The 26,340-nt window shown below is 36.1% G+C and overlaps 1 protein-coding gene across 1 annotated transcript; it reads left to right on the plus strand.

Moving 5' to 3' along the window:
* The first annotated feature begins 497 nt into the window (after positions 1 to 497).
* LOC110102146 (probable protein phosphatase 2C 41) lies at positions 498 to 24,342 on the plus strand. The gene is made up of 7 exons (XM_020830330.2): positions 498 to 626; positions 819 to 944; positions 1,033 to 1,210; positions 14,662 to 14,901; positions 15,016 to 15,292; positions 23,497 to 23,651; positions 23,888 to 24,342. Exons 3-7 carry the CDS (start codon positions 1,172 to 1,174, stop codon positions 24,026 to 24,028), a joined length of 852 nt encoding a protein of 283 aa, XP_020685989.1. The 5' UTR covers positions 498 to 626; positions 819 to 944; positions 1,033 to 1,171; the 3' UTR covers positions 24,029 to 24,342.
* The last annotated feature ends 1,998 nt before the right edge of the window (positions 24,343 to 26,340 follow it).

The raw sequence follows: 26,340 nt of genomic DNA on the forward strand, positions 1-26,340 counted from the left end.
TGGTTGAATAAACATAGGTGGTGGGCTGGCAGCAGATTTTTTGGATTTGACTAAATAAGCGCAACGACAGACTTACGGGTCGGTTCAGGTTCACCCGAACCTGAAGCGGGTTGGGTTCAAGTTCAAAAAACTGACTCGTTTTTAGAAACGGGTCGGATTCGAATCGTGTCGAATAGTGCCAAATCAATTTCAAATTAGACAATAACTTGACCGGTAACCCTATTTTGACAGCCCTACCAACAAAAATGTATTACATTCCATCAAAATTTTAGGAGTAAATATGTTGAGAAGAGAGTAATATTAGAATGAGTGATTGTACTTAAAAAGTGTTAATTTAAAAAATATTTAAAGTTAATTATTTTTTTAGCACCCTTTTTAAAATAATTATAAAAAAGGCACCAAATTATTTTGCTTAACGGCATCTCTTTGCATTAAAATTGGCAAGCGAGTCGGTCAAAATCTGGTACGGAGAAAATGGGAATAAAAATAATTGTGGTTAGGATGGTGCATCTCGCCATATAAAATAAATTCCCTTCCCACTACAAGCCAGGGGGACACACATCTGCGTCTTCAGCAGCAGGCGGCAAAGTCAACAGCAAGCAGCAAGTCTTATTGAGACTCCGTTTGTGCGGTTCTCTTTCCCTTCTCGATTTTTTTTTCTTCCTTTTTTTTTCCCACCTCTTCTCGCCCTATTTCTTAAATGAATTACCATTTCCTTCGTTTACATAACACTTCTGCCTGATTCTCTGATGGGTATTGAAGCGTTTACACAAGCAATTCTACTTCTGTTCCATCCTTATTGTTGTGATTCAATTTAGGAGAGCGGATGGTGACTTCAATTTCTTGTATTCAAAGAGATAGTACGCGAGAAGAAAGACTTGGGAGAAGGCTTTTTTAACCGTTTCCTTTTCGAGAGAAGAAGACTGCTTTGGATCGCCTTATCGGTAAGATTGAATGGGGGGTGAAAAGTAGTTGCAAGCATCTTTGTGTTTTTGCGATGTTTTTCTCTCATATTGTTATTGGATTCTGCAGTTTTTGAAGTGCGGAGGGGGGATTTCCTGCAGTAAGTCGAGGTTTCGGGTCCTGGTTTTCGCTCAAAATCGCGTCTTGAGTTTGGAAGACGCGGTGGATGACGAGAATCTAGTAAACGGTGCTTGAACTGTGGATTGACATGGCTAGATTTTGCTGCTTTAGGGGCTGCTGGTCTCAGGTGAGAGATGGACTGATATTTTTTTTTTCTTGGTTAACTTAGCGCAAGTGCTTTAATCCTGTCTTTGATTGAGTTTATGTAGTTGATTCTTTTTATGTCTTCTTCTTTTATTTTGAACTGTGATTCTATTATGACAGTCCACGGGGATTTGGCGTGGAAATTTAGTTGATCTGTGATCTTATATCTATGTCTCTGTCTCTGTCTCGTCTTTTGAGTTTTGACAATAGGATATTAAGGAAACTGGTTATAATTCGAAGCTTAATTGAGTTGATTTAGTTGAATTAATGAAAACACTACTATTTTTATATCGACCTTTTTATTAGGATCCCCTTTGTGCATAGTTTCTCCTTGCGGGGCATATGCAAATTCTTTAAGAAGTCTATGCCACGAGTTGAAAAATGTAGAATATGAGTTTCTACTTCAGGCGGCGACTAAGCAGATGGCTATGTGAAATCTGTTTTGGAGAAACACATTGTTGATCTTCAGGCAGAGGAATCAAATGGATTCTCATCCTACAGAAGGCATGCCTATTGATCATTTCAGCTGTCTTAAAATTTTATCTTGGGAACAGATTGGCCCTATATTGGTTGACCTGGAATGTCTGTACTTTTTCTTGGAATAAACAGTTTGATAATTTCTAGGCATCTAAATGTATAAATTTTAATAAAAAACCCTTTATCCTTTTCTGAAATTGCTAGCCTTAATTTTTTTTTCTTTTAACATGACCAGCTTACTTGTATTCTACCGAAGGTTTCAAAAGCATTCCATTAAAACTAACCATAATTCATCTCCTCCTTCTGATGAATGGATCCGTGTGTGTGCCTATTGATTGTGTGTTGCATAGCTGTTGCTTGTTAAGTTGAGCCATATCTTCTGTTGGATGGAAATTGTGATGCACTGACACTTTGCCTCAGAGAGCTATGCAGTGTGTGACATGTATTGGACACTGACACTCTTTCGACAAGTGTCAGACACATTGAAGGCGTGTTTGATTAAAAATATTAAAAATAAATTGAAAACGAGTGTCCCAATTATGTCTTAAATATTTTATGAATTTTTTGTCTGACTTATGTGTCTTAAATATTTCTTGTATTTCAAAATTTTATTTATTATAAAAATAAAAATTGAATTTTTTATCTCCTCTCTACAGCACCAAATAAATCAACTGCAGCTTTTCCCCCATTCTCCAAATATTCTCATTTCATTTCTCTGGTGGGTCGCAGTTAGAGTTTCATAACAACATTGAATGCCATCTCAATATCAATGTCCAATGTCGTCACAACATCAATCTTTTAAAACAGTCTTAGCGTCAAAATTTGATGCTTCCTTGACATTTATGCTTGATGCCATCAATTTCTACACTCAAAATCATGCTCCTGCACTTTCTTGACATTTCATCTTTGTCCAATGTTGTCTCAACATTGAAAGCGGACATCATCTCCACATCTCAACATCGACGTCCGATGCACATTGCACAACATTGATGCCTAACTCTTGACGACATGTCGTCTCCAATCTTGATGCCTAACACACAACATCGATGTTCGACTCTCGACATCCTAATATCTATCATTTTAAGCACAAATCTAAGTTGCGTGACTTATCATTTCTCAATTATTCTTAATGTTATGCTTATTCAAATTATATACACTATTTTTTTAAATATAAAAATTACAAAATCATATCCAATCCATATCCGTATCTGTGTAGTGTCTTGTCCGTGTATTTGCATCATCGATGGAAAAAAGGTTGATATGTTGATGGATCGGCTGAGCTAGTTCAGCTTATCAACCCGGCTTTAGCAAGGGGGGCTAGTCTAGCTCTGGCAGAAGAGCTCTATGGGCCCCACTAGTTGGACAGCGTGAAAGGAGAAAGTGGGGATCAAAAGGGATTAATTCTACCTTTAATTACTTATCATAGAAAGTTAAAATTGTGATTGAATTAGGAAGGTTTATTTCGAGAAAGAGGGTTGATTTGAATTCAGATTTGGTAGTGAATTAGGAAAATTTATTTAGGGAAATAGGGATGATTTGAATTTAGATTTGGGAAGGAATTAGGAAGGTTTATTTAGGATTATTTAAGTTATTTTAATTTCAATATGTGATTTTGTGTTTTGGAGTAATTTTTTTGGAGTTATTCCTAGCGTTGTCTAGTGTTTGTTGAGAGTCAATCTACCTTTTGAATAGTAGATCAACTTGTACCTTGGTATGTCTTGCCAATATAAAAAAAATTATCCCATAATCTCATTCTTTCTCGCTAATTTCTGTTGCGTTTTGTCATCGTTATTGTTGTTTTTTTGCTGTGTAGAGATTGGATTCCTATCAAATTGGTATCAAAGCATATTTTTTGTGACCTATGATAGCTAAGAAGGTTGACGCGTTGCAGGAGAGAGTTGATGGGGAAGTTGGAAATTTAAATTCTGAATTCAGAGAGTAAATTTCAACAATTAATGGCAGATTTTTGAATCTGGAAGAGATGATGAAAAAGGATGTTGGAGTTTCAAGCCAAGACGACATCATTGGAGGCAAGGGCACCGTTAATCGGACAAAGAAATGAGAAAAAGCCTTGTATAAGGATGTGAGGGAGGATCAACAAATTTTTGGGGAAGACGAGGAGATGCCACCTTTCGAGCCACTTCCAAGGCGGGGAACGGCTGAAGGGTATGTTCGATGAAGAAATTGGGATGATGAAGATCGAAGAGCTGATTTGGGGGAGAGGGAAATATGGAGAGATCACAACACCCGCAAAACTAGAGGAGGAAGAAGCAATCAGGGCGGTGGAAATTCTAAGGTGAGAAAGCTGAAGATGCTGGTTTTTTAGGGAGAAGATGCTGATAGGTGGATTTATCTGGTGGAGTGATATTTAATTGTAAATGGGTTGACATAAGATGACAAACTCACTGCAGCCGCTCTATGTTTGGAGGGGAAGGCTTTGTCCTGGTACTAACAACAACAACAACAACATCAAGCCTTTATCCCACTAGTGGGGTCGGCTACATGAATCATTTTTCTCCATTGTGTCCTATTAAAAGTCAAATTCTCGTTTAAATCTAATAAAGAAAGGTCGTTCCTAATATTTTCTAACCAAGTCTTTTTAGGTCTACCTCTACCTTTCTTAACACAAGTCAAATCTAATACCTCTACTCTCCTAACCGGGTCATCGGAAGGCCGCCTTTTTATGTGACCAAACCATCTAAGGCAACTCTCTCTAATCTTATCTTCTACTGGAGCTACTACAACCTTTTCACGTATATGCTCATTCGTATCCTATCTCTAAGGGTAAAGACACTCATCCACCTGAGCATCCTCATGCCACACTTAACTTAGTATTATGCTGCTCTTTTAATGGCCAACATTCGACACCATAAAGCATTGCAGGCCTCACTACCATTTTATAGAATTTTCCCTTAAGTTTGAAGGGTACATTTCTATCACATAACAAGCCCGATGCATTCCTCCACTTCAACCATCCAACTAGAATTCTGCTGATAATATCCCCATCTATTTCACCATCACTCTGAACAATAGATCCAAGATACCTAAAACGTGTACTCTAATTAATGACTTGATCGCCCAAAGTCACAATCCCCTCACTAGATCTATTACTACTAAAATTACACTCAATATATTCCGTTTTAAATCTACTCAAGCAAAAACCTTTAGACTCTAAGGTTGACCTCCATAATTCAAGTTTACTTTCAACTCCCTCTCTAGTCTTATAACAAGAAGATATATCATCAGCAAAAAGCATACACCAGGTACATCCTCTTGCAAATGTCTAGTGAGAACATCCATGACTAAAGCAAAAATATATGGCTTAAGGATGATCCTTGATGTAAACCAACCGAAATAGGGAAATACTTGTCAAACCACCTTGTGTTTGAACACACAAGTAATAGCTCCTGCATACATATCTTTAATGATTTGAATATAAAGCATTATGACTCCTTTCTTTTCAAGAACTCTCCAATAGCACTTCTCTGGAACTTTATCATATGCTTTTTCTAAATCAATAAATATCATATGTAGATCCTCTTTATTTTCTCTATATTTCTCCATCAAACCTCTTTAATGTATGCTTCCATGTCATCCTACCCGCATGAATCCATTTGATTTTGAGAAACATTAGTATCACGTCGCAACCATGAGCTCCATAATTTAGTCGCTCTCATAGTTTTAAAGTATGACACATTAACTTAATACCTCTATAATTCGTACAATCTTGTGCATCACCTTTATTCTTAAAAATAGGAATTAACACACTCATTCTCCACTCATCTGGCATTTTTTTAGTCTTCAAAATAGTATTAAAAAGTTTAGTAAGCCAAGAAATTCCTTCATCTCCTAAGCATTTCCACACCTCTATTGGAATATCATCAGGTCCAACAGCTTTTCCACCCTTCATTTTCTTTAAAGCCTCTCTAACTTCAGTTTTACTAATACGTCGATAAAAATAGAAATCTTTATTTTCATTTAGGGTGCTAAGGTCACTATAGTCAATCTTATTTTAACAATCTTCATTAAAAAGTTTAGCAAAATATTTCATCCACCTTACCTGGCTATGTCACCAGGGGGGATACTACAGTCGTTGGCGTTACCAGGATGGGTATGGGAGGAGATATCCATGGACTTCATAGATGGGCTGCCCCGTTCGGAAGGTTTTATGGTGATTCTGGTGGTGGTGGATAGATTGAGCAAGTATGCTCATTTCATTCCCCTCTGACATCCTTACACCGCAGTGACAGTGGCTTCAGCTTTCATCAGAGAGGTGATCAGACTGCATGGAGTACCAGAGGCAATCGTGTCAGACAGAGATAAGATGTTCCTCAGTCATTTTTGGAGGGAGTTGTTTAGATTACAGGGAACAGTTCTGAAGATGAGCATAGCTTACCACCCACAGACGGATGACCAAACGGAAGTAGTTAACTGGAGCTTGGAGACTTACCTGAGGTACTTTGTGTCAGAGACATCCAAGCTATGAGCTAAGTGGCTATCATGTGCAGAGTATTGATACAACACCTCTTTTCATTCAGCGTCATAGATGACCCCATTCAAGGTGTTGTACGTACGCAATCCTTCCCACTTGGTGCATTTTGTGAGTAGCAGTACCCCAGTTTCTTTAATGGAGGAGTACTTGGAGGAGATGGATCGAGTGCTAGAAGAGTTTAAGAGACATCTGCTGAGAGTTCAACAAATTATGAAGAAACAAGCTGATGGGCATAGGAAGGACATCCTGCTCGAAGTGGGGGAGAGGGTGTTCTTGAATCTCCGATCGTATAGGAAGAAGACAGTTGCCAATAGGAGGAATGAGAAGCTTGCCCCAATATACTTTGGATCGTACAAGGTATTGGAGAAAATAAGAGCGATAGCGTACTGCCTGAAATTACCACCAACGACGGCTATACATCCGGTGTTCCATGTATCCCAACTGAGAAGAGTCATTGGAGAGTTTACAACTAGCCAAGAGTTATTGATGACACTCACAGAGGATTTAGAAGTGGTTCTGGAACCTATAGAGTTGATGGGGGTCCGCCAGAAAGGAGACGGAGCTAAAGAAGTGCTAATCATGTGGAAAAACCTTCCATAACACGATTCCACGTGAGAACCTTACGAGAGGGTGAAACGTCAATTTCCCAAATTCCACCTTGACGACAACGTGGTTCTTTGGGAAGGGGGTATTGTTACGCCGCAACCAAATAAACCGGCCCTGCTTGGGCCGGTTCGGACCTATAGGAGGCGGAAGCCACCTCCTTTTGTTTAAGTGGGCAGGTCCCACCTTTTGGGCGGGATTTTGAGAGAGAGAAGGGGGGCGGTTCATGCAAGAGAGGGATTTGAAATATTTTATATTAGGAAGCTTTTAAATAGGAAGGAGATATTTAAGGAGAAGGAGAGGCTAGGGTTAGGGCATGCTTGTATTTGTTTTCTCTAGGAATTTCTTTGGCGTCTTGGGCTCTAGGCACCTTGTCTAGAGATTGGGAGAGAACGATCCTCCTCTCGAATTGAGGATCAATTGTATCTTGCTTTGTATTTGTTTTGGCTTTGTTTCTCTTCTTGCAATCCACTGTTTTGGGGCTGATTTCGCCCAGATTTTGCATTGCTCTCGCTGTTTTCACCAATTAGAGATAGGGTTACTTGCAAACTCAAGTATTTCCCTTAGGATTACTTGCGAACTCAAGTATTTCCTATCACCTTTCTACTAACAACCCCAAGTATGACAACTCTGTGTTTTCAAAATAACTTTAACATAAAAAGGATCCATGGATGAATTCTTGTATTAAAAATTATAACTTGTCTAAACAAAATAATTGCATAATAACTGTTGACCATTGGCATAGATGACTATATGCATAAAAGTGATTTGAAGTACAAGACCTGTAGATAATAATTTTTTTTGAATGAATTAAAAAGAAAATTATGACTACACTAACTCAATGGGACTGATCACGCATCCATCGTTGATGTAAAAAATCATTTGCAAAAGTTGTATGGTTACAAAGATCAAGGAGGCCCAAAACATTTTCCAAAATTGAATTCATCTAAAACAAAAATGGGGTTCTCTCTCTTTGAAGAAATATGCTATCGATCCTTTGAAGAAACTGGCGGCCTTAGTTGCACATTTGCTCATTCCTATGGATACTTAGCTTATTTCTGATAACGAAGAACTCATTGATGGTCCATCTCGATATTGTAGGTTAATCTGGAAGTTGATTAACAATCATTAGGCCTTTGTTGTAAGAGTTATGAGCCATCATATGTAAGCTTTAAAACAAAAGCATTTGAAGTTAGGTCTATCAATTCTTAGGTATATCAATTCTTTCAGAAAAAGGGTTAGTATTTTCAAGTTGTAGAATCTAATTTTTGCCTTATAAAGAAACACGCGATGCAGACTTTGTCGTGGGTTGATTTGATGATAATATTATTATGGGAGTTTAGAGGGGGCAGGGAGCCCTCGAATGATATCCAATATTTGTGAGTTATTTCATTAGGGGGTATTTTGTGGATTTATTATTATTTTGCTCCTTTAGGTTTTTCCTAAATTTGTATTAGAAGAATTATGGGTGTTACTTTCTTATATTGTCTTATATTTGTCTTATATTTGTCTTATATTTGTATTAGAAGAATTATGGGTGTTATTTTCTACAATCAAATCATAGTGAAATCTGCAATGATGCCAACAAGATGTAGCCATCAATTGGTCAACCTGCATAAAACTCTTGTTTGAATGATGTTTCACATATCTCCCAATAACCATACCCTAAGATTGAGTATTTGGATGTGGAAGCATTCTCAGATGACAATTATGTTGGTTTAGTTGGAGACAAAAAGTTTATTTTTGGATCTTGGATTTCGTTACAGCCTTACAGGTAATTCGATCAAGTATTAAAGTAAAAAATAAAAGGCTAGATCGGGCGTTGAGCCTAAATATAGAGTTATGATCCATTCTACATGTGAAATGATGGAGTAAAACCCTTTTATTGGAGTTTGAAAACTGTGTTGCCATCTTTATTTCCAACAATCTTGTAAATCATGAAAGACCGAATCATATTAGGTTTGACTTTCTTTTCATTCAGGTTTATGTGCTATCAAAGAAGATAGTTACTCATCATGTTTTTATCTTAGAACAAGTGGCTAATATTTTTACAGAGACTTTGAGTACTTTATCTTTCTCATGATATGTAATTATTTGGTTGTAATTTGACACATTTATTGGTTTTTCTATTATATATGGAGGGGTTGTTATTGAATTATTACACCATAAGGGCCTTTTAACATTTATAAATCTCGGTTGGAGAATTTTATGTGTTATAAGAGGTAATAATTTTTGTTCACATGTATCAAGAGTTAAATCTTAGTAAAAAATAAACCAACAGGGTAAGATTAAACTATATTGAACTTCAAACCAAGGTTTAAAATTGCGTAAATAAGCCTCGAGACGGTTTGAGGCGTAAGCCTCATGGACGAAGAATTGCGTAAATGAGAATTTCAGTATTATAGCAGGTAAATAACAGTAAGAGGCTATCATACAATAAAAACATATAAATGAGAAGTGAAATTAGTGGAAAACAATAAAATAGATGCAATATATGCATCTCATAGCATAATTCAAAGTATAAAACCACAAATATAAGTCTATCAAAACTCCCAAAGTACAAATAAGAAAGAAAATCTAAAATCCAATCATGTCCCATCACTAAATGAGTCTTCAAGGGAGGTATCTTCATCTCCAATTGTATCAATGAATGTTAAATCTTCATCATCTTCAATGTTACCCACTTTTCTCTTCCATGTTTAATAAGAATGATTCGTGTCATGTTAATTGCATATATTTAAAATGTAATAGCACATAAGAAATTGTGAGATATCCTTATTTGCTTGTTGTGCTGCATAACTAGTGGATGTGTGTGGTTTGGTACTAATGGATGTGCCCATTTGATCTGCCTTGCACCTCAAAACATCAACACTTAGATCCTCTAGCTGTAGGTCTGATAATGGTAAATATATCCAATCATCTATGAACCACTCATTATCAGATGCTACATCATCACACACCAAAGGGTCCTCATCATCCTTCAACGCCTTGTTCCTCAACCTCTTGTTGTGCATAATATACACAAGGGAGTTCATTCTGAGTGTTGAAAGTCGATTTCTTCTCTTCATTTGCACTTGACTATATGTGTTCTAGTTTCGCTCACACCCAGAGGAAAAACAAGTGAGACCCAAAACTCTAACTGCAAAACTCTGTAACTTAGGTGTGCAATCACCAAATTGGATCCACCATTCAACTATTTTTTAGAAGAGAAACTATAATCATAACATATTAAAGTGTTATGCATGTATGGATACTTTGCAAAAATAAGCTTACTTGGAGAGCGTTTGACAATAGTAGATTTTGTTGCTTGTAGACCAAAAAATGCATCTCATGTTTCCTAATGCACAAATGCAAAATTAAACAAAAAATGTCAAAAAATAAAAAACCCTAGATTTTCTAGAACTTGAAAAATCTTACCTTGAATTAAAAAAAAATACTTAAAATCGGTAGTGGAGTTGTCGTAGAGGGCGGCCAGATACTAGAAGCTCACCGACATGAGGCGACGCCGGCGGGAAGGGAGGCCGAGCAAAGCTAGTAGTGCGGACTTACGGCTTGCGAACTGGTTCCGTTCGGTTCGGGTAGGCAGAAAGAAGAAAGGGGAAGAAGGGTTATTTTATTAAGAACTTAAGTGTGTGGGACCCGGCTCCATGAGTCGTGCGCCTCACCCAAGATTGTGCAATTGAGCCTTCGAGGCACGCTCACAAGTCTAGAGGCGTACGCCTCACCTGGACCCAAAAAAGCTTAAGCAATGAGGCTCTTTCGGGTATAATTGCGTAGAGGCGCACCTTTTATTACACAATTTTAAGCTATGCTTCAAACTACAATGCAATTGAACACTCGTTATGTATTCCAGAGAAAATAATTAGAACATAACTTGCTGAGAAAAATAGGCTTGTTCATATAGCCAAAACAAAAATTTGTAGTTGTTGATATCAAGGAACTTAGATGACACATTTAGATATGCCATAACTTATTATTTAATGATCTATTTTAAAGGTGGATGGTCAAAGAGAGCTGACTATAAGTAACATTTAGTCTAGAAAAACCTCATTTTCTAGCTTTAGAATAAAGATGAAAAAAATGAAAAAAAACAAATTATCATGTGCAAGTTGGATTTTCATATGCTGAAAGAAAAATAACCATTCCTCGAATATGATATTAATAGGCTTTGTTTTTTGTTAAAGAAATGTGTTAAAAAAAAAATAGTGAAATATTGTAACAATGCAGAATAATTTTTTTAACGGCAACAATAAAATTTGTCCTATAAATCACTAGAAAGCAGCGCCAATGTAGGCCTCTGAATGATAATTCACCTTTATGATGGGCAATGTGATGCAGATTGAAATAAAAAAAAAAAGGTGTTTGTAATCTTAAAATGCTCAAACAAAACAAAGGAAATGAAAAAAGGTTTTCTGAAAAGAAGCTGATATTTCACCCCCCCCCCCAAAAAAAAAAAAAAAAAGAAGCTGACAAGCTAGACAAGAAACCTTTTGTTGACGTGCAGTGTTTGGAGAGAAGTTCCGCCGAGGCAGTGTCACTTTGTCATCCTGGAAAAAAAATGTATGATATTGATTGTTCTTAGAAAAATCAATGGTTGAGATCTTTTGTTGATAAGCATTGAAGTCCTTTTTATTATTAGTATATAATTTAAGAATGTGATGATTATGTAAACAATATTTCCCTCTCTAAAACCAAATTCCAAGCTCCAGCTTTGCTTTTTGTGCCCCTGCATAAGCTGCCTCCAACATTTATGGCGAGAACGCATGAAAGTACTGGTAGCCACCATTCGACAAGGGTGATCAGGGAGGATCTCACAATCCAGTAACAAAGATTTAACTTTCAATTTATTAAGGTTTTAAAATTTTGAAATAAGGAATTTTGTTATTTGTTTTCTTATTTTGGATTTGGTTTGATTATTTTTTTATTGTTATCTGTTTCTTCTTTTTATTTGATTCTTAGTTCGGATCATTACAAGTCTTTTTGGAACCCTCACTGGGGCTAGGAATAAAACAATCCTTAATTATATGGTTATTCCTCCTCTTCATTTACAGTTTCTTACTTCCCAGGCCATTTCCTTTGACTGCTAGCAGTTCTAACAACCTCTGATACCCCTCCAAAAGGTCGTGTAGACATCCTTGGCCTTATCCGGTGATCCCTAGCAATGTATTAGCCTTTGGCAACCGTCTAGGAGGCTTCCGTTTGTCTCCTTGTTGTTTCCTATTGTAGGAATTGATTATGCAAGGCATTGTGGAGGCAACATGAGAAGAAAAATCAAATTAGGCCTTCAAAAACTAAGAATCTCTCTATTCGGCTTATCTCAGACGTGAATATCTTGAGATTGGGATAAAGTTTGATATTAAAGTGTATATTTTGGCTTGTGTAGAGAGAAATTATGAGAAAAACTTAGGTGACCTGTTGAATCACCAACCTTCTTGGAAGAATCTCTTTCCAATGTTATTTATATATCACTCTGCTAAAGATAGGTCACTGCATTAGCATTCATTTGTTCATTGTTGAACGTTGAGCTAGGAACAATTAATTTCTTTTAGAGGAAAATCAGAGCTTGGTGCAAAAATTATAATCTCTCCTTAGTTCAATTAGTTCAAATGAACTAATTCAAATGATATCTGTCGACTTATTTTCTTGAGAAAGAATGAAATCTCTCTGCAGGATTTATGAACCTGTCATGCCTCTCCGTTGCTTAAGTGAAATTTATCAAAATAAAGATAATTGATTTCTTTTTCAAAAACCAGAGCCTCACCACAAGAATTAGGAACCTAAAATTCCTTTTCTCAATGCAAATTTTTCTAATTGAGGACAATCAATCTTTTTGTTGGAGGAATACGGTAGCCTCTCCATTGCAGTTTTTTTGGATGCCTCTTCGTAGTTAAAATTCAACCAAACAAAGATAGTTTTCAGAGGAAGATTAGACCTTCGTCATGGGATTTATAAACCTTGGATTCTACTCATATTTGTCTCCTGCATGATAGTTTTTTCCTTATTTTCAAAGGAGAACTTGAGCCTGTGAAGAAAGTTTTTGATATTTCTTGGACTGCAAGAGGGATAAAGGCTTGATGTTGTTGTTGTTGTTAGACCCCAAGTGGGTATTTATAGAATTTGGAGTAAAGGAAGGGGATTTTCTTAGAAGATTTTGGAAAATTTTATAATTTTTTGAAGAATTTACAAATTTTTCTATATGTGTACATGGAATGTCCTTGAAAAAAGAAATTTTCAATTTTTGGCGAAAATGATCATAATGCCCCCACTGAAAATCTATAAATTGATCATCTTCTTACACATTAAAAGAGAAATTTTAGTGGAGAGAATTTTTGGGCTTACATAATTCTTAAACTTAACTACTACCACTTTCTGATGCTTGTTGTCGACCAAAGCTGACACCCACTCCTATTACTTAATGACTGTTGTCAACCAACAACAATGACTGCAACCCCACTGATTGTTATTGGTTCTCGGCTAACATCAATTGTTGTCATTATTGTCACCCAATGTTAACAAATGATCGACTTTTGTTGGCTGCTAATGGTCAAAACCCTTCTTCTTAGCCGCTCAGTCTATCCTATCAAGAGAATGACCTAGTCAACCACTGATTGTTGACCATTGCTCGACATCCAATGTTCTTTGTTCACTGTCGCTAAACTTTCGATGTTTGTCATTAACTGTCGCCCAAAGCCTATTGATGATCGATGCTTGTCTTTCTGGTTGCCTGACATTCCTATTTTTATTGTTGCTCAATGTAAAAAAAATTAGCAAATCGTGATTGTTGCCTAACTTATGACATTCCTATTTTTATTGTAGTTTGACATCCATCAACTATCGACTTTTTTAGCCACATATATTCGGTGTTTGTTTTTTGGGTTGTTTGATCTCCCTTCCTATAAGGAGAATGTCCTATTTTATTATCACCATACTCATGAAATCCCCTATCAATCATCTTTTAGAGCTTACTAATGATCGATGTCTTAGGTCCACCAACCATTCTCCTTTGACTTCCGCCTTTTTGTTCCTTAGTATCCTCTCCTATCAGGCCAACGCTTGACTTTCAATATTCCTTATCAACTATTTCCCAATTTGTACTAATGATTAACATTCGACATTTGTCGACCATTGATGTCCACTGACCATCTTTCGTTCACCAGGTCTCTTCCCTCTATGGGGAACGACCAAGCTAGTTGCCCGCCATCACTCAATTTCTTACATTCCTCATCACCTGTCACTGGATGCCACTAACATTTGACATCTATCATCTATAGATGTCTGACGATTGTCTTATTCGTCATTTAATCTCCTTTGCTATCAAGAGAAAGACCAAGCTTATTGCTCACCTTCGTCTAATGACAACTCATACATTGCATGATGGCTATCACTATCACCAAAAATACCTTGCACTATTCTTGTTTGCTACATTGCATTAGCACCTCTAATTTCAGGGAAGAGAACTCATAATCATTGACTCATAAAATTAGAAGCATTTTTTAGGCCTTCTGAATATTTTTTCCTTGTGAATATTTTTCTTCTTATTGCAAAAAAAGCTTGTCTCTTAATTTTTATACAATGCTAAGAAGATTAACTCTCTATTTTCGTGAAAATTGCAAGACACAATAAGTATCCATTAAAAAGGTGTGTTTTGTGCATGGAACTTCGGTTAATGCTTGTTCTGTGCAAGGGTTGCTGTATGCAAGGTGTTGTGGTATAGTATCATCATTGCTAAGATATGTGGATATGTGTTTCTATGGCAGTATCATTTCGCTTGACTTCAGTAGGGTGTCATTCTATATCAGGGATGGTTTTTTTTCCTTTTGCCATAACCTTTTACAAGTTCAAGTTTGTTTTTGCTATTTTAGACTACAGGACATTCCCCTGATAATGGTAAAGGAAAAAGCTTCGAAGATCGAGTGAGGGTGACCTACGGCTTTAGTCTTCTCAAAGGGAAGGCCAATCATCCAATGGAGGATTACCATGTTGCCAAATTTGTACATGTGAAGGGCCACGAGGTTGGTTTATTTGCCATCTTTGATGGTCATTTGGGAGACAAAGTGCCTCAATACTTACAGAAGCATTTGTTTGATAATATCTTAAAAGAGGTAGGCATTTGATAGTACTTATTTTTCTTTTCAAGGCCAATGATGTCCAAATTTTTTATTATAACACTTGATATGGAAACATCAAAATTCTAATGCTTTGTATTCCTGTTTTAGGATGAATTTTGGACCCATCCAGAGAAAGCCATATCAGAAGCTTATGAGAAGACTGACGAAGCAATTCTTTCTCAAAGTCCGGAGCTGGGACGGGGTGGATCTACTGCTGTTACTGCCATTCTCATTGATGGAAGGAAGCTTTGGATAGCGAATGTTGGTGATTCACGAGGAGTTTTAGCAACAGATGGAAAGGCAGTACAAATAACAGTTGACCATGAGCCAAGCAAAGAGAGATGTGATATCGAGACAAGGGGTGGATTTGTCTCGAACATGCCAGGTTGTCTAAAATAGCTTGTTTCCAAATAAGTTCCCATTAGTTTCACTACATTGACAGTTGACTTGAATTTTATACATTCTACTTGCATGGACCTATGCTTGTTTTATATACCATACGTAATTCACTTTTAAGTAAATGCTTGTAGCGGCCGTCTAAATTTTATGATAATTCTTAAATGTTTTGTGTTAGTAACTATTTCTCAAGTTAGGATAATTAGTTTAGGGGGTTAGTCTGAGCATAATTGGAATTAGTTGCAGTATTAATGCAAAAAAAAAATCTATGCTCCAGATAACTAAATCTCATATTACTTGATGGCATCTGCTTCTGTCTTTATAATTCGTCTTCATTTAAATCATATTGGAGTTGCAAGGTTGTCAAGGTTGATGGTTGTATACATAATGCTCCCATGAATTACGTTTTAGCTGGATCACAGGCATTGAAATCAAATGAATAATAATTATTCATTGATTTTAATACGAGAAAGCATACTGAATTGAGCGTGTTAATAAATCTGTTAGAAATTAATATTAGTTCTTGAATCTTGAAGTCCTTTTGACAAGATGGCAAGCCTTCAATATCTTTTTTCCATTTCTGCTCTAATTCATATTTGTTTTCTTAACATTTTTGCCTTTTTTATATAATATCAATTATATAGCTGAGGTAATTTTTCTATTTATATTTTTTGTATGTATGCATTTCAGTAGTTACTTGTTATTATACATATTCACGACTGCACATCAGTGCCCCAACTTGTTTTGGAATCATCAAATTTATCATTGTCATCCTCTTAAATTAAAAGGCTGGCTACATTGAGATTGTTGAAGAACAAAATAATTCAGTACATGAATTGAATTGCAACTTCAATCTTATGTGATTAATGATCAGCTTGAGTGACAAAAATGAGAATATATGATCAGCTTGAGTGACAATATGAGAATATTATGATAGATGTGATAAAAATAATGTTGAGCATAAAATGATAATGTTTTAGTGAATTTAGGAGTAGCACATATATAACTTGTTATAGAAACAGGCAATTTATTTGTGCTTGACAACAGAGAATTGAAGATGCATTAATAAGTTAGGATGGGAATGAAAAATGTTAAGACTCGAAGTACTTGGGCTGAAATTTGTGAAAAAAGTGATATTAAGAACACCACTTCCAACAACTAGCATAAATGAATCATAAACACCCTGAATAATTTGCAGATGGCTAATAATGCTTAAGATGAATGGTAATGTAACTTGGATGTTCACTAGTTTAAGTGCTTTCTAGATTATCTATTTTGTTTATTGAAAATTAATCATGTTGGACGGACAAGAAAACTAATAGAAGCATAAAACACTTTATGTGCGGAAATGATAATACACCTAATTTGAATTAAGGAAATGCCAACTTTAGAGTGAATACGATGGACCATAAAATAACTACAACAGGGATCATATATATAAAAAAGGGATGCCAAGATTTATATGGTTTAGTAAGATCCAACTACGTTCATCGCCACATAAGGATCAAAATATTCCACTAAGTTTTTTGGCGAGAGTACTTAAAAGGTTTTTTTTATATATTGGGAGATTAGTAGAGACTATTATTTTGAAAGATAAAGAAGAAAAACAAATCTCTTAATTGTTGCCGCAAATCAATAAAAAAAAAGATGCAAACACTTCTCTTTGTGAGGAAAAAAGCTTCCCTTTGGTCTTCCTATCTTGAGTTATTCAAGAGTTGTTAAAGAACTTCCTTGTCTCCTCTTTTTTTCTATGAGATCAAGCTTTTTTAGAGAGAAAACTCTTGATGTTCTTCCCTATATCAACTCTAAACTCTTATTCCCTTCTCTTGCTTCACCGAACTCTCTCTCTCTCTCTCACTGTCCTTCGAATATTTTTTTCTTCTTTCACTCTATTATGGATGCTTGCAATATAAACATGATTTGCTTTATCATCTCCATAAGCCTCCCTCTCAAATTGTTCCTCCTTTTCTTTCAAAAATCTTTACGAAAACCTTGGAGCTAAATTCTATTTTGCTTCGCCAAATTGCGATGCTTCATCAAAGTTGAATTTAGCAGATCACTACTCAATATTGCACTCTGTAACACCAAGTCCGTTGAATCTATTTACCTTCAAAATAACTAAAGCACCCTTGTAAACTTTAAGGGCATTAGCATCATTGGAGAACGTGTTTTCTACAACACCGAGAGCACCTAATGATATTAGATTCTTTTTGAAATTTTTCATAACTCCAACTGACAAAATAGTCATGTTATCATATAAATTGCATCTTTACGAAGCTCTAATCTTACGCATAGCGGCATTTCTCTTATAAATGTTGCCACTAGAACTTAGTTCATACATGAAAAGACATCCTTATCATAACACATGATGGGACTCCAAGATTATGGGCGAGGTACCTGAAGAGATTTGTTGTGTTTACCCATCTTGATCTAAAATAAAACTTAAAATTATTGGATTGGGGTATTATTGGTTGTCTGTGAATGTGTTGAGCAGGCACATAAGTGTTATCATTGTCAGTTTCAAAGCATGGTTGTCCACCAACCTTCGAATCAACTTAACCCTAATTGTCCTTGTGGCCATTCGAGAGTTGGGATATGGATCTAGTTGTCCAATTGACTCTCCTTCTGAGGATTATAGATTTATTCTTATTTTAATTGATTATTTTGCTAATTGGATAAAATCCATCCCCCTCAAAAAGTAAAGTTGGAGAATTTGTTGGAATGTTCGTGACTATGTTGCATTAACCTGAGGTGCAAATATGATGCACCATAAAATTATTGCAAAAAGAGATCATACACAAAAAAAGGGCTAGAGCGATTTGCATGGTTCAGTGAGATATGCCTATACGCACACATGCACAAAAGTTAAAAGTATTTAACTAACTTTAAGGGAGTACATGGAAGATTTCTCATACATTGGGAGATGAGTAAATACTACTACTTCAATAAATATAGAGGAAGAAAGATAAATCTTTTTATTTTTATCATGAATCAGGAAGAATGCATGCAACCACTTGCTCCTACTATAAAGGAAACAAGTTTCCCATCTATTTGTCTTTTTTTGAGACATACAAGATTGTTGCAATTCAAGATCCCGAGCTTGTGATTTTGATGATAACAAATATTATTGATTGAACTTTTATTTCTTCTAGTATATATATTGATATTGTTTCTCTGTGTGTACTAATATTTTAGGTACATCATGCACTGCTCAAGATTGATCAAGGCTCAAGTTTGGGTCGAATAGGATATCTTTCAAAAGAGTCATGTGTTTTTGCTTTTTTTTTTTTAATTTTATATTTCTTAAGTCTGGCCATATAAAGCTGTATGTTAAATTGGAGACCGTGTATACACACACAGGGGAGTGAGAAAAGTTTGCTGAGATTTTTTGAACTAATCATTTCGTACGATTTTGATCATATTGTACGATTTGTTATACGGAAAAAGAGTATTAACGGCTAATTGTGTAATTAATGTCATGAACTAATTGCATTGTACGATGTAAGTTCATATTGTACAATTTGTTTCCATCAGGAAACCCTAGTCGCCAAATAATTTAAGTAAACATTTTAAAAAATGATTTTTAAACTATCAAAATCTCAGTCATCCCTTGGCATTTGATCCCACGGTCAGGATGAGAATCCGTTTTTAGGCTCACCTGGATCACGCCAATATCCTTCTATATTTGGGTAATTGAATTATGAAGGATTATATTGAGGCAATTATGTATCAATTAGAAGATATTTATTTCTTTATTAAGATATCTTGTATAGATCTATAAATAGGGATAATTTTGTATAATAAGTTAAAGGTATTTTTACCCTTCTCAAATTCTATAAATTCTAACATGGTATCAAAGCTAACGGCCTTCATTGCCGTTGTAGAATGATCGTAGATCATCGGAAGAGGAAAGGAAGAAGAAATCGAAGCCATGCCGGCAGAATCTTGACGCCGAAGCGAAGCATTGCTGAGGAAGGACGCCGCAGACGAAGCTCCCCTGCCGACGGAAGCTTCCCGATCCAAACGTTGTAACTTCCGATCCGACAGAAAGGGAAAGTCGTCAAAGGAGCGTAGCCATGAAGGAGCCAAAGAAGTGACACTGGACCCAGAAGCCTAAAGCCTGAAGCCAAATGAAATCGGATGGGCTGAGCAAACTGTGACGAAGTTGAAGGAAGGAAGGAAGCGGCAGGGCCTTGCGGGACGGACGGGCCGAGCAAACCTCCTGCGAGATGGAGCCAAAGGAAGGAAACATCAAGACCTCATGGGAAGGAGCCGCCTAATTGTGAGCCAACTCTCGTGCGTGCAGAAGCAACGAAGCGTTGCGACCAAAGGCAAGGTCGCGGACGGAGCTCACGACGCGAATAGAGCTGATAACGTGGACAGAGCTACATTGCCTAGACGATGAAGCCGGAGCTTGCGAATGAAGCCATAGATGGAGGCAGACTGAGCGTTACCAACAAAAGTTGAAGACAGACGTCGCAGAATCCACAGTCGGCGCCGCAAGAAGCTGTCGAAACTGCTCTCATGCTGACGCCGAAACCAGGAGTTGCTCGCATGCGCCCTACCTGCTGCTCGATCCGAGTTTTTTTTTACTTGGCTCGGTCCATTTTATTAAACCAAGCGTTTCGGTTTATTAAACCAAGAGATTTGAAAAAAAATGAAAAAAAAGCCTTAAATCAGATTTAAGATCTGATTAAGATCTAATATCAGCCTTTATTGCTGATACAAGCAAATTAGCCTTTATTGCTGATCAAATCAGTCTTTATTGCTGATACAAGCAAATCAGCCTTTATTGTTGATCAAATCAACCTTATTACTACTATAAAACAACCTTCATTGCTGGAAACTTGAGGAATACAAAATTCTCGCCACCGGCCTTCATTGTCGGAATTTTGAGGATGTTCCCATCACCAGCCTTCATTGCTGGAATTCTGAGGAATACAAGTTCCCACAACCGGCCTTAATGTCAGATATTGAGGATAGTTTTCCATCATCGGCCTTCATTGCCAGCTTTCTCTTGAGTGGTTGATATCCTATCTATAACCAATGCAGGCTCTACCCCTGAGCGAGTAATTGCAAGATTGTCTCTAGCTTGAGGGGGAGTGTCAAAATCTCAGTCATCCATTGGCATTTGATCCCACGGTCAAGATGAGAATCCGTGGGAGGCTCACCTGGATCACGCCAATATCCTTCTATATTTGGGTAGCTGAATTAGGAAGGATTATATTGAGGCAATTATGTATCAATTAGAAGTTAAAATTTATTTCTTTATTAAGACATCTTGTATAGATCTATAAATAGGGATAATTTTGTATAATAAGTAGAAGGTATTTTTACCCTTCTCAAATTCTATGAATTCTAACATAAACTAATCTTACTGTACGATCCTAATCGTATTATACAATATTTGAAATCTTACTTAATTTATTCCTTGTGATGAGTCAATTAAATCAATATTTAATTAATATGGCTAATCGTACTGTACGATGTATGATGAAGATCGTATTGTATGATTGATAGAGACGAAATCTAATCGTACCGGATATTATACTGGACAAAAATTTTGATGTTTAACTAATCGTATAGTACGATGTTGATCGTGCTGTACGAACTCTTCATATTTGAACTGAATTTGTTATACGATGTTAATCGTACTAGTTGATGTTAATTGTACCGGACGATCGACAAAGATGATTTCCAATCATCCTATACGGACAAGGAAATTGAACTAATCGTACCGTACGAACTTTCGATCGTATTGTATGATACGTACGCAGAATTTGAATAGTTCGTCTAAACGATTGTTCCATCGTACTGGATGAACCCCTATTTTGAGCTAATCGTGTTGTACGAACCTAGATCGTACTGTGCAAACAACGACGACCTAATTGAAAATTTTGGGTTTTTTTAAGCCTTGTACTTAAGCAAACTCAATGAAGTCTCTAAGAAGACTCTTGGCTGTTGAAGAAACTTTGAGGGAGAATTCTTGAGAGAGCTTTGGGCTTAGAGAGGGAGAAGGTGAGGTTGTGCGTGATGGAGGAGTGTGAGGGAGGTTCACGCGATTGTTCCAAGCAAGCTTGCACCTTGACCAGGAGGGTTCTCTATCTTCACTAGGAGGGTAAAAAAGGATTGAAGGTTCTCTGCCATCACCAGGAGGGTGAGAAAGATTTCATGGGTTCTCTGCCTTCACCAGGAGAGTGAAAAAGGATTGAAGATTTGTTGTCGTCACCAGGAGGGTGACATAGCTTCGATTCTCTGCCATATCGGGTTTGGTAGAAGTGATTTGTAAGAGCTTCTCCGCCTTGCTGTGGGAGCGAAATGAGAGTCACTATAGTGTTAGTGCAATACCCGGAGATGAGGACTCGGGAGAGTGGACGTAGGTCAAGATTGATCGAACCATTATAAAATTTCTGGTGTGCTCTTTCTGATTTTTCTTTTTTGCTCTTTTATTTTTGCACTTTAAATTTCCTACACGAGTTTGATTTTTCATCACAAGCTGCAGTTACAATTTATCTTGTGTTAGCAAAAAAAAAAATATTCCTCTTGATTTATTTGTGCTTCAAAACTTAAAAAAAAAGGAAAAATCATGTTTTTAACTTTTTTCCACTTGTGTTAATTACTCAAATAGAATTTATTTTTAAAAATTGTTATATTGCATAAAAAAAAAGGGGTTTTAGCTTTAGTAATTTTTAAAGTACTAATTAACCCCTCTCTTGGTGCGCCTAGGAATAGTTTAACGAGATCTTACAATCTTCCCGAACTTTTAAAGATTTGCTTGAGAACATTCTTTTCTCTTCTTTCCTTCTCTATGATTGAGCTTCTCCACAAAAACAACTCTTGATATTCTTCCCATAACAAACTCATTTGGGTCTTATGCTCCATTATCCTTGCTCGCCTGAACTTTGCCTTTCTTACTTTAATTTATGTATGTATATATATATATATATATATATATTCCTTTTTCTCTATGTTGTGAATGATTTCTTTGATGTGGGATGCACTTGTTAGGTCATTTAAGGGTGGCCTAATTTGAGCAAAATACACGAAGTAACTGTATACCTATCAACTCAAAGGCTTCAGCTAATGGGTGAGGGTCTCTGTTATTATATTATGAACTAGCTCCTGTTTTTTAATTCCTATATGGTCTACATTTTCACTCTCATGTCTCTCTGGACAAAAATGTCAAAGTTGTATGCTGGTTTTTATTGCCTATGAATTCTTTTCCAAGCTGGGGACTCTTAAATTAATGCTTTGGATGGCAGCACCGATGCCCTATATTGATATTGTAGTTCTTGGCTGGTTGTTCTTGATCGGACATGGTATTAGTGAGGGGTGCACGGGCAGTACAGTACATGTTGGGCCATCTGAAGTTTGGAGTTATTGGGATTAATAGATGACTGCAGAACATTAAAGCTTGGACCTTGTCTAGTAATGGTTTGAAAGAATCTGAAAATTTTCACTGATAAGCTTGAAATTTCAGCAGCTTCCTGAATTTTCAGTAAGTGTGTTGTCTTAAGGAGCTGAGAAATTGGATGGAAGCCTTTAGCCAAATTTAAATATCTGGGAATCTTGGATGGATTGAGTTTTCTGGTCAGGTTGGATAACGTGGTTATTTAGGCCAATCATTTTCTTAATCTATTTATAGGGTTTTTTTTAAAAAAAAGAAACACTATTTAGTGTTTATTTTGAACTTTATGCGATTAGCAAGGGATAAACTAAGGGTTCGTTTGGGACGACTTTTTTACTGTTCTTAAAACAATTTTTTAGTACAAAGGTTGAAATTTTTGTACTTGAAAGCTGCTTTAAGAAGCAGCAAAAAAGTCATTCCAAACGAAGCCTAAATTTTAATTTTTATACACATTGCATAATGCTGACCATTTGATCCTCCACTGACAGACAGTTGCGCTTCTTGAGGTGAAGATTTGTAGGTTTTCTTCTGTCATGTTAATATGTAAATGCTATTCCTTATACCAACTATTTAACTTTATGCGATTAGACTTTTTAGCTGTAGACGAACAAAGCAAATTTTTAGACATTTTCTGTTCTGTATTCTGACCAGTCATTAGAAAAAATTCGATGGTTGATCCAAATTTGACCAGAAAAACATAATTTTGGTTATCTGCACAAATATGCACATTTTTTTAAAATTATATAATTCAATCTGAGTGTCTAACTTCCTCCAAAACTTATCAGGGGATGTCCCAAGAGTTAATGGTCAGTTAGCTGTTTCTCGTGCATTTGGAGACGAGAGCCTCAAGTTGCACTTAAGATCAGATCCAGATATCCGCCCTGTTGACATTGATAATGATACAGAACTGCTTATTCTTGCCAGTGATGGTCTATGGAAGGTTCTTTCTTAATTAGAATTTCAAAACCAAAAGAGAACCATTCCCCTGGTTAATATTCCAATCTTTCTAAGGCTTCGTTTGGGACTACTTTCTTATTGCTTCTTAAAGCATTTTTTTAGTATAAAAATTTTCAATTTTGTACTAAAAAGCTTCTTTAAGAAGTAGTAAGAAAGCCGTCCCAAATGAAGCTTAAGACTTAAACCTTTTTAATCTTGTTTTGCTCTAATTCCTTCCAGGTTGTGAACAATCAAGAAGCAGTTGACATTGGCAGGAAATTCAAGGATCCACATGTAGCAGCAAAGCAATTAATATCTGAAGCAGTAAAGAAAGACAGCAAGGATGACATTTCATGTATAGTTGTTCGATTCAAAGGTTAAAAGAATTAATTTTCACAGAAGAAATCGTTCCTTCAGTTCTCCAACGGTCAAGAGGCCACCATCTATAAATTCAAAATACAGCACAAGCTGCCAGGACTTTGTATTAATTGGCTTCCATGGTCTCATTTCCTCTTCTGTAAATGCTTTTCTTCCTTTTTTTTTCTCTAGTTGTGAAATATTATTTGATTCCTTTGAAGCGTTAGTTGATCCGTGCATCTGTTTGTTCGATTTCTGAAGACCTGAAGGCCCTAAGGTTGGAAGGTGGACGATTTATTCAGTATAATGGACTGGAATTTTAAAGAGCTGTTTGTGTATGGTCTCCTGGAAGTATAATTGTCGTTGCAATATATCGTATTAATAAAAAGCATTGTTGGCGGGAGAAATTATTCTGTATGGGTATTAGACGGTCTGGAGACCAATCAGAACGCGCCACATCATCCTTAAATGCCAATATCGAGCATTGGTACCGAGCAAAAAAGTGACGGGCATGTTCTGATTGGTCTCCGAATATCGTCTGATATCCGCACAAAATAATTTCTCTTAGGTTGGTTCCAATTAATAAAAGTTGGATTTTTTTTATCCTTTAATCTTATTAAAGTTTCTGATCAAAATTTTGCCACTTGCTCTATTAGTTGAAGCATTTGGGCAAAACATTGTGCAATGATATTCTGATTATTAGGATGGATTTTATTTTATTTATTTATTTTGGAAAAAAAAAAAGAAATACAATAATTGATTGATTATCTGTAGTCATCAAAATAGAGAAAAAAAATTATAGAGGAACAACACACCAAGAAATTCTTTATAAAAATTGAGAGAAATAAGTGCAAATCTCTCTTCTCTCTCTCTACTTACTTCTCTTCTCACCTGCATCATTTTTAATGTCTACATTATCAAAATACAAGAGAAAATTAAGTAAAATAATCCCAAGGAATGCAACCCTTTAGAAAACGAGAGAGAAAATCGTCTAATCCATCTCGCAACGTTGTGGTGCCAATTTGGGGCGATATGGTGCTCAAACCTGTCTTGATTCGTTGTGGCGCCATTTCCACACCGCTGTAGCATTTTGCTTTCTATCGTTCAGGGCTTGGGCGATTGGGAGCACAGTGTCGGGGCGAACAACTACGTAGCGTCGGGGCGTTGAGGTATATAATGTTGGGACATTGTACAAGAAAAAAAAAATCGGATGCTTTGCACCCGAATCGAAACAGGAGGTAAACCCCCTGCACCTCCAACGAACACAACAAATATTAAGATTTGAGACAATAAATTAACCAAATTGATCAATATAATCAAATTTTACCCATAACAATGAACAGATCGGATCCGAGTATCAACACTGCTAATTTTCACCATAAGAAAGATCGATCTGCCCTTCAATCAATCACCTGTACTTCCTTTGCACATGCGCTGCACATATTTATTAGCACAAAGCTGCTGCGAGCTTTTGCTCTTATTCAAGGTAGGGATCTGTGCAGAATAATACAATAAAATGGAGCATCTCAAGAACTATTAATGGCAGTGTTATGTGGTTGATTGGAGCCCTCACCAAATATATTTTTTTTTTGGGAGAACCCGGGGCAAAAGCCCATGTATTAAAAAACATAAGAACAATTACAATTCACCTGTAGGAAAAAAAAAAAATACAATAAAATGGAGCATCTCAAGAACTATTAATGGCAGTGTTATGTGGTTGATTGGAGCCCTCACCAAATATGTACTATATTATTAAGTTAAAAAAGAGAAGAGAGAATATTTGTTCACAATAATATGTAATAAGAATACTGATGCTTGTGATGGATATTCTTGCTATTAATTTTTTCTATCTTCATTTTCACTTTTAGCTATAGTAGATGAAGCATCTTTTTATTTGTTAATTGTAAACGTTAAATTTAAAAAAAAAAATGTTTTTCTATAAATTATCTATTTTCAAAGCATTTTTTTATCTTCCAAAGATCAAATTTATTAGTTTACTTGTTCTCATATACATCAACAACATAAAAAATAATATAATTTTTTATCTCACTATGCGGGTCATATGTTTAAACATGCATTCTCTTTACAAAAATACATCTAGAAAGAGCTCAGAATAGGCAATTACCCACTATGAAAATTTTTTCCCATGAAAAATAAGCATTTTTAACTATTTCACTCACTCCTGGCAAATATATTTGTTCAAAATTCTAAGAAAAAGTTTTTTCTTCTATTTCATTTTACCATAATCTTATTTTATCTTCCCTCAAAAGAGAGGCTTATTCCACCCCTCACGCTTTATGTTATTTTTATACTTAATCATTTTCTTAAGAAATAAA

The sequence above is a fragment of the Dendrobium catenatum genome, unplaced genomic scaffold, assembly GCF_001605985.2.
Source record: "Dendrobium catenatum unplaced genomic scaffold, ASM160598v2 fragScaff_scaffold_211, whole genome shotgun sequence".
Classification (NCBI taxonomy): Eukaryota; Viridiplantae; Streptophyta; class Magnoliopsida; order Asparagales; family Orchidaceae; genus Dendrobium; species Dendrobium catenatum.

Excerpts from the sequence above, each read along its gene's own strand:
- LOC110102146 (XM_020830330.2), top strand. The coding sequence starts at position 1,172 with ATGGCTAGATTTTGCTGCTTTAGGGGCTGCTGGTCTCAG. Across the intron at positions 1,211-14,661 it reads TTAGGGGCTGCTGGTCTCAG|ACTACAGGACATTCCCCTGA; the intron begins GTGAGAGATGGA and ends TTGCTATTTTAG. Across the intron at positions 23,652-23,887 it reads CCAGTGATGGTCTATGGAAG|GTTGTGAACAATCAAGAAGC; the intron begins GTTCTTTCTTAA and ends AATTCCTTCCAG.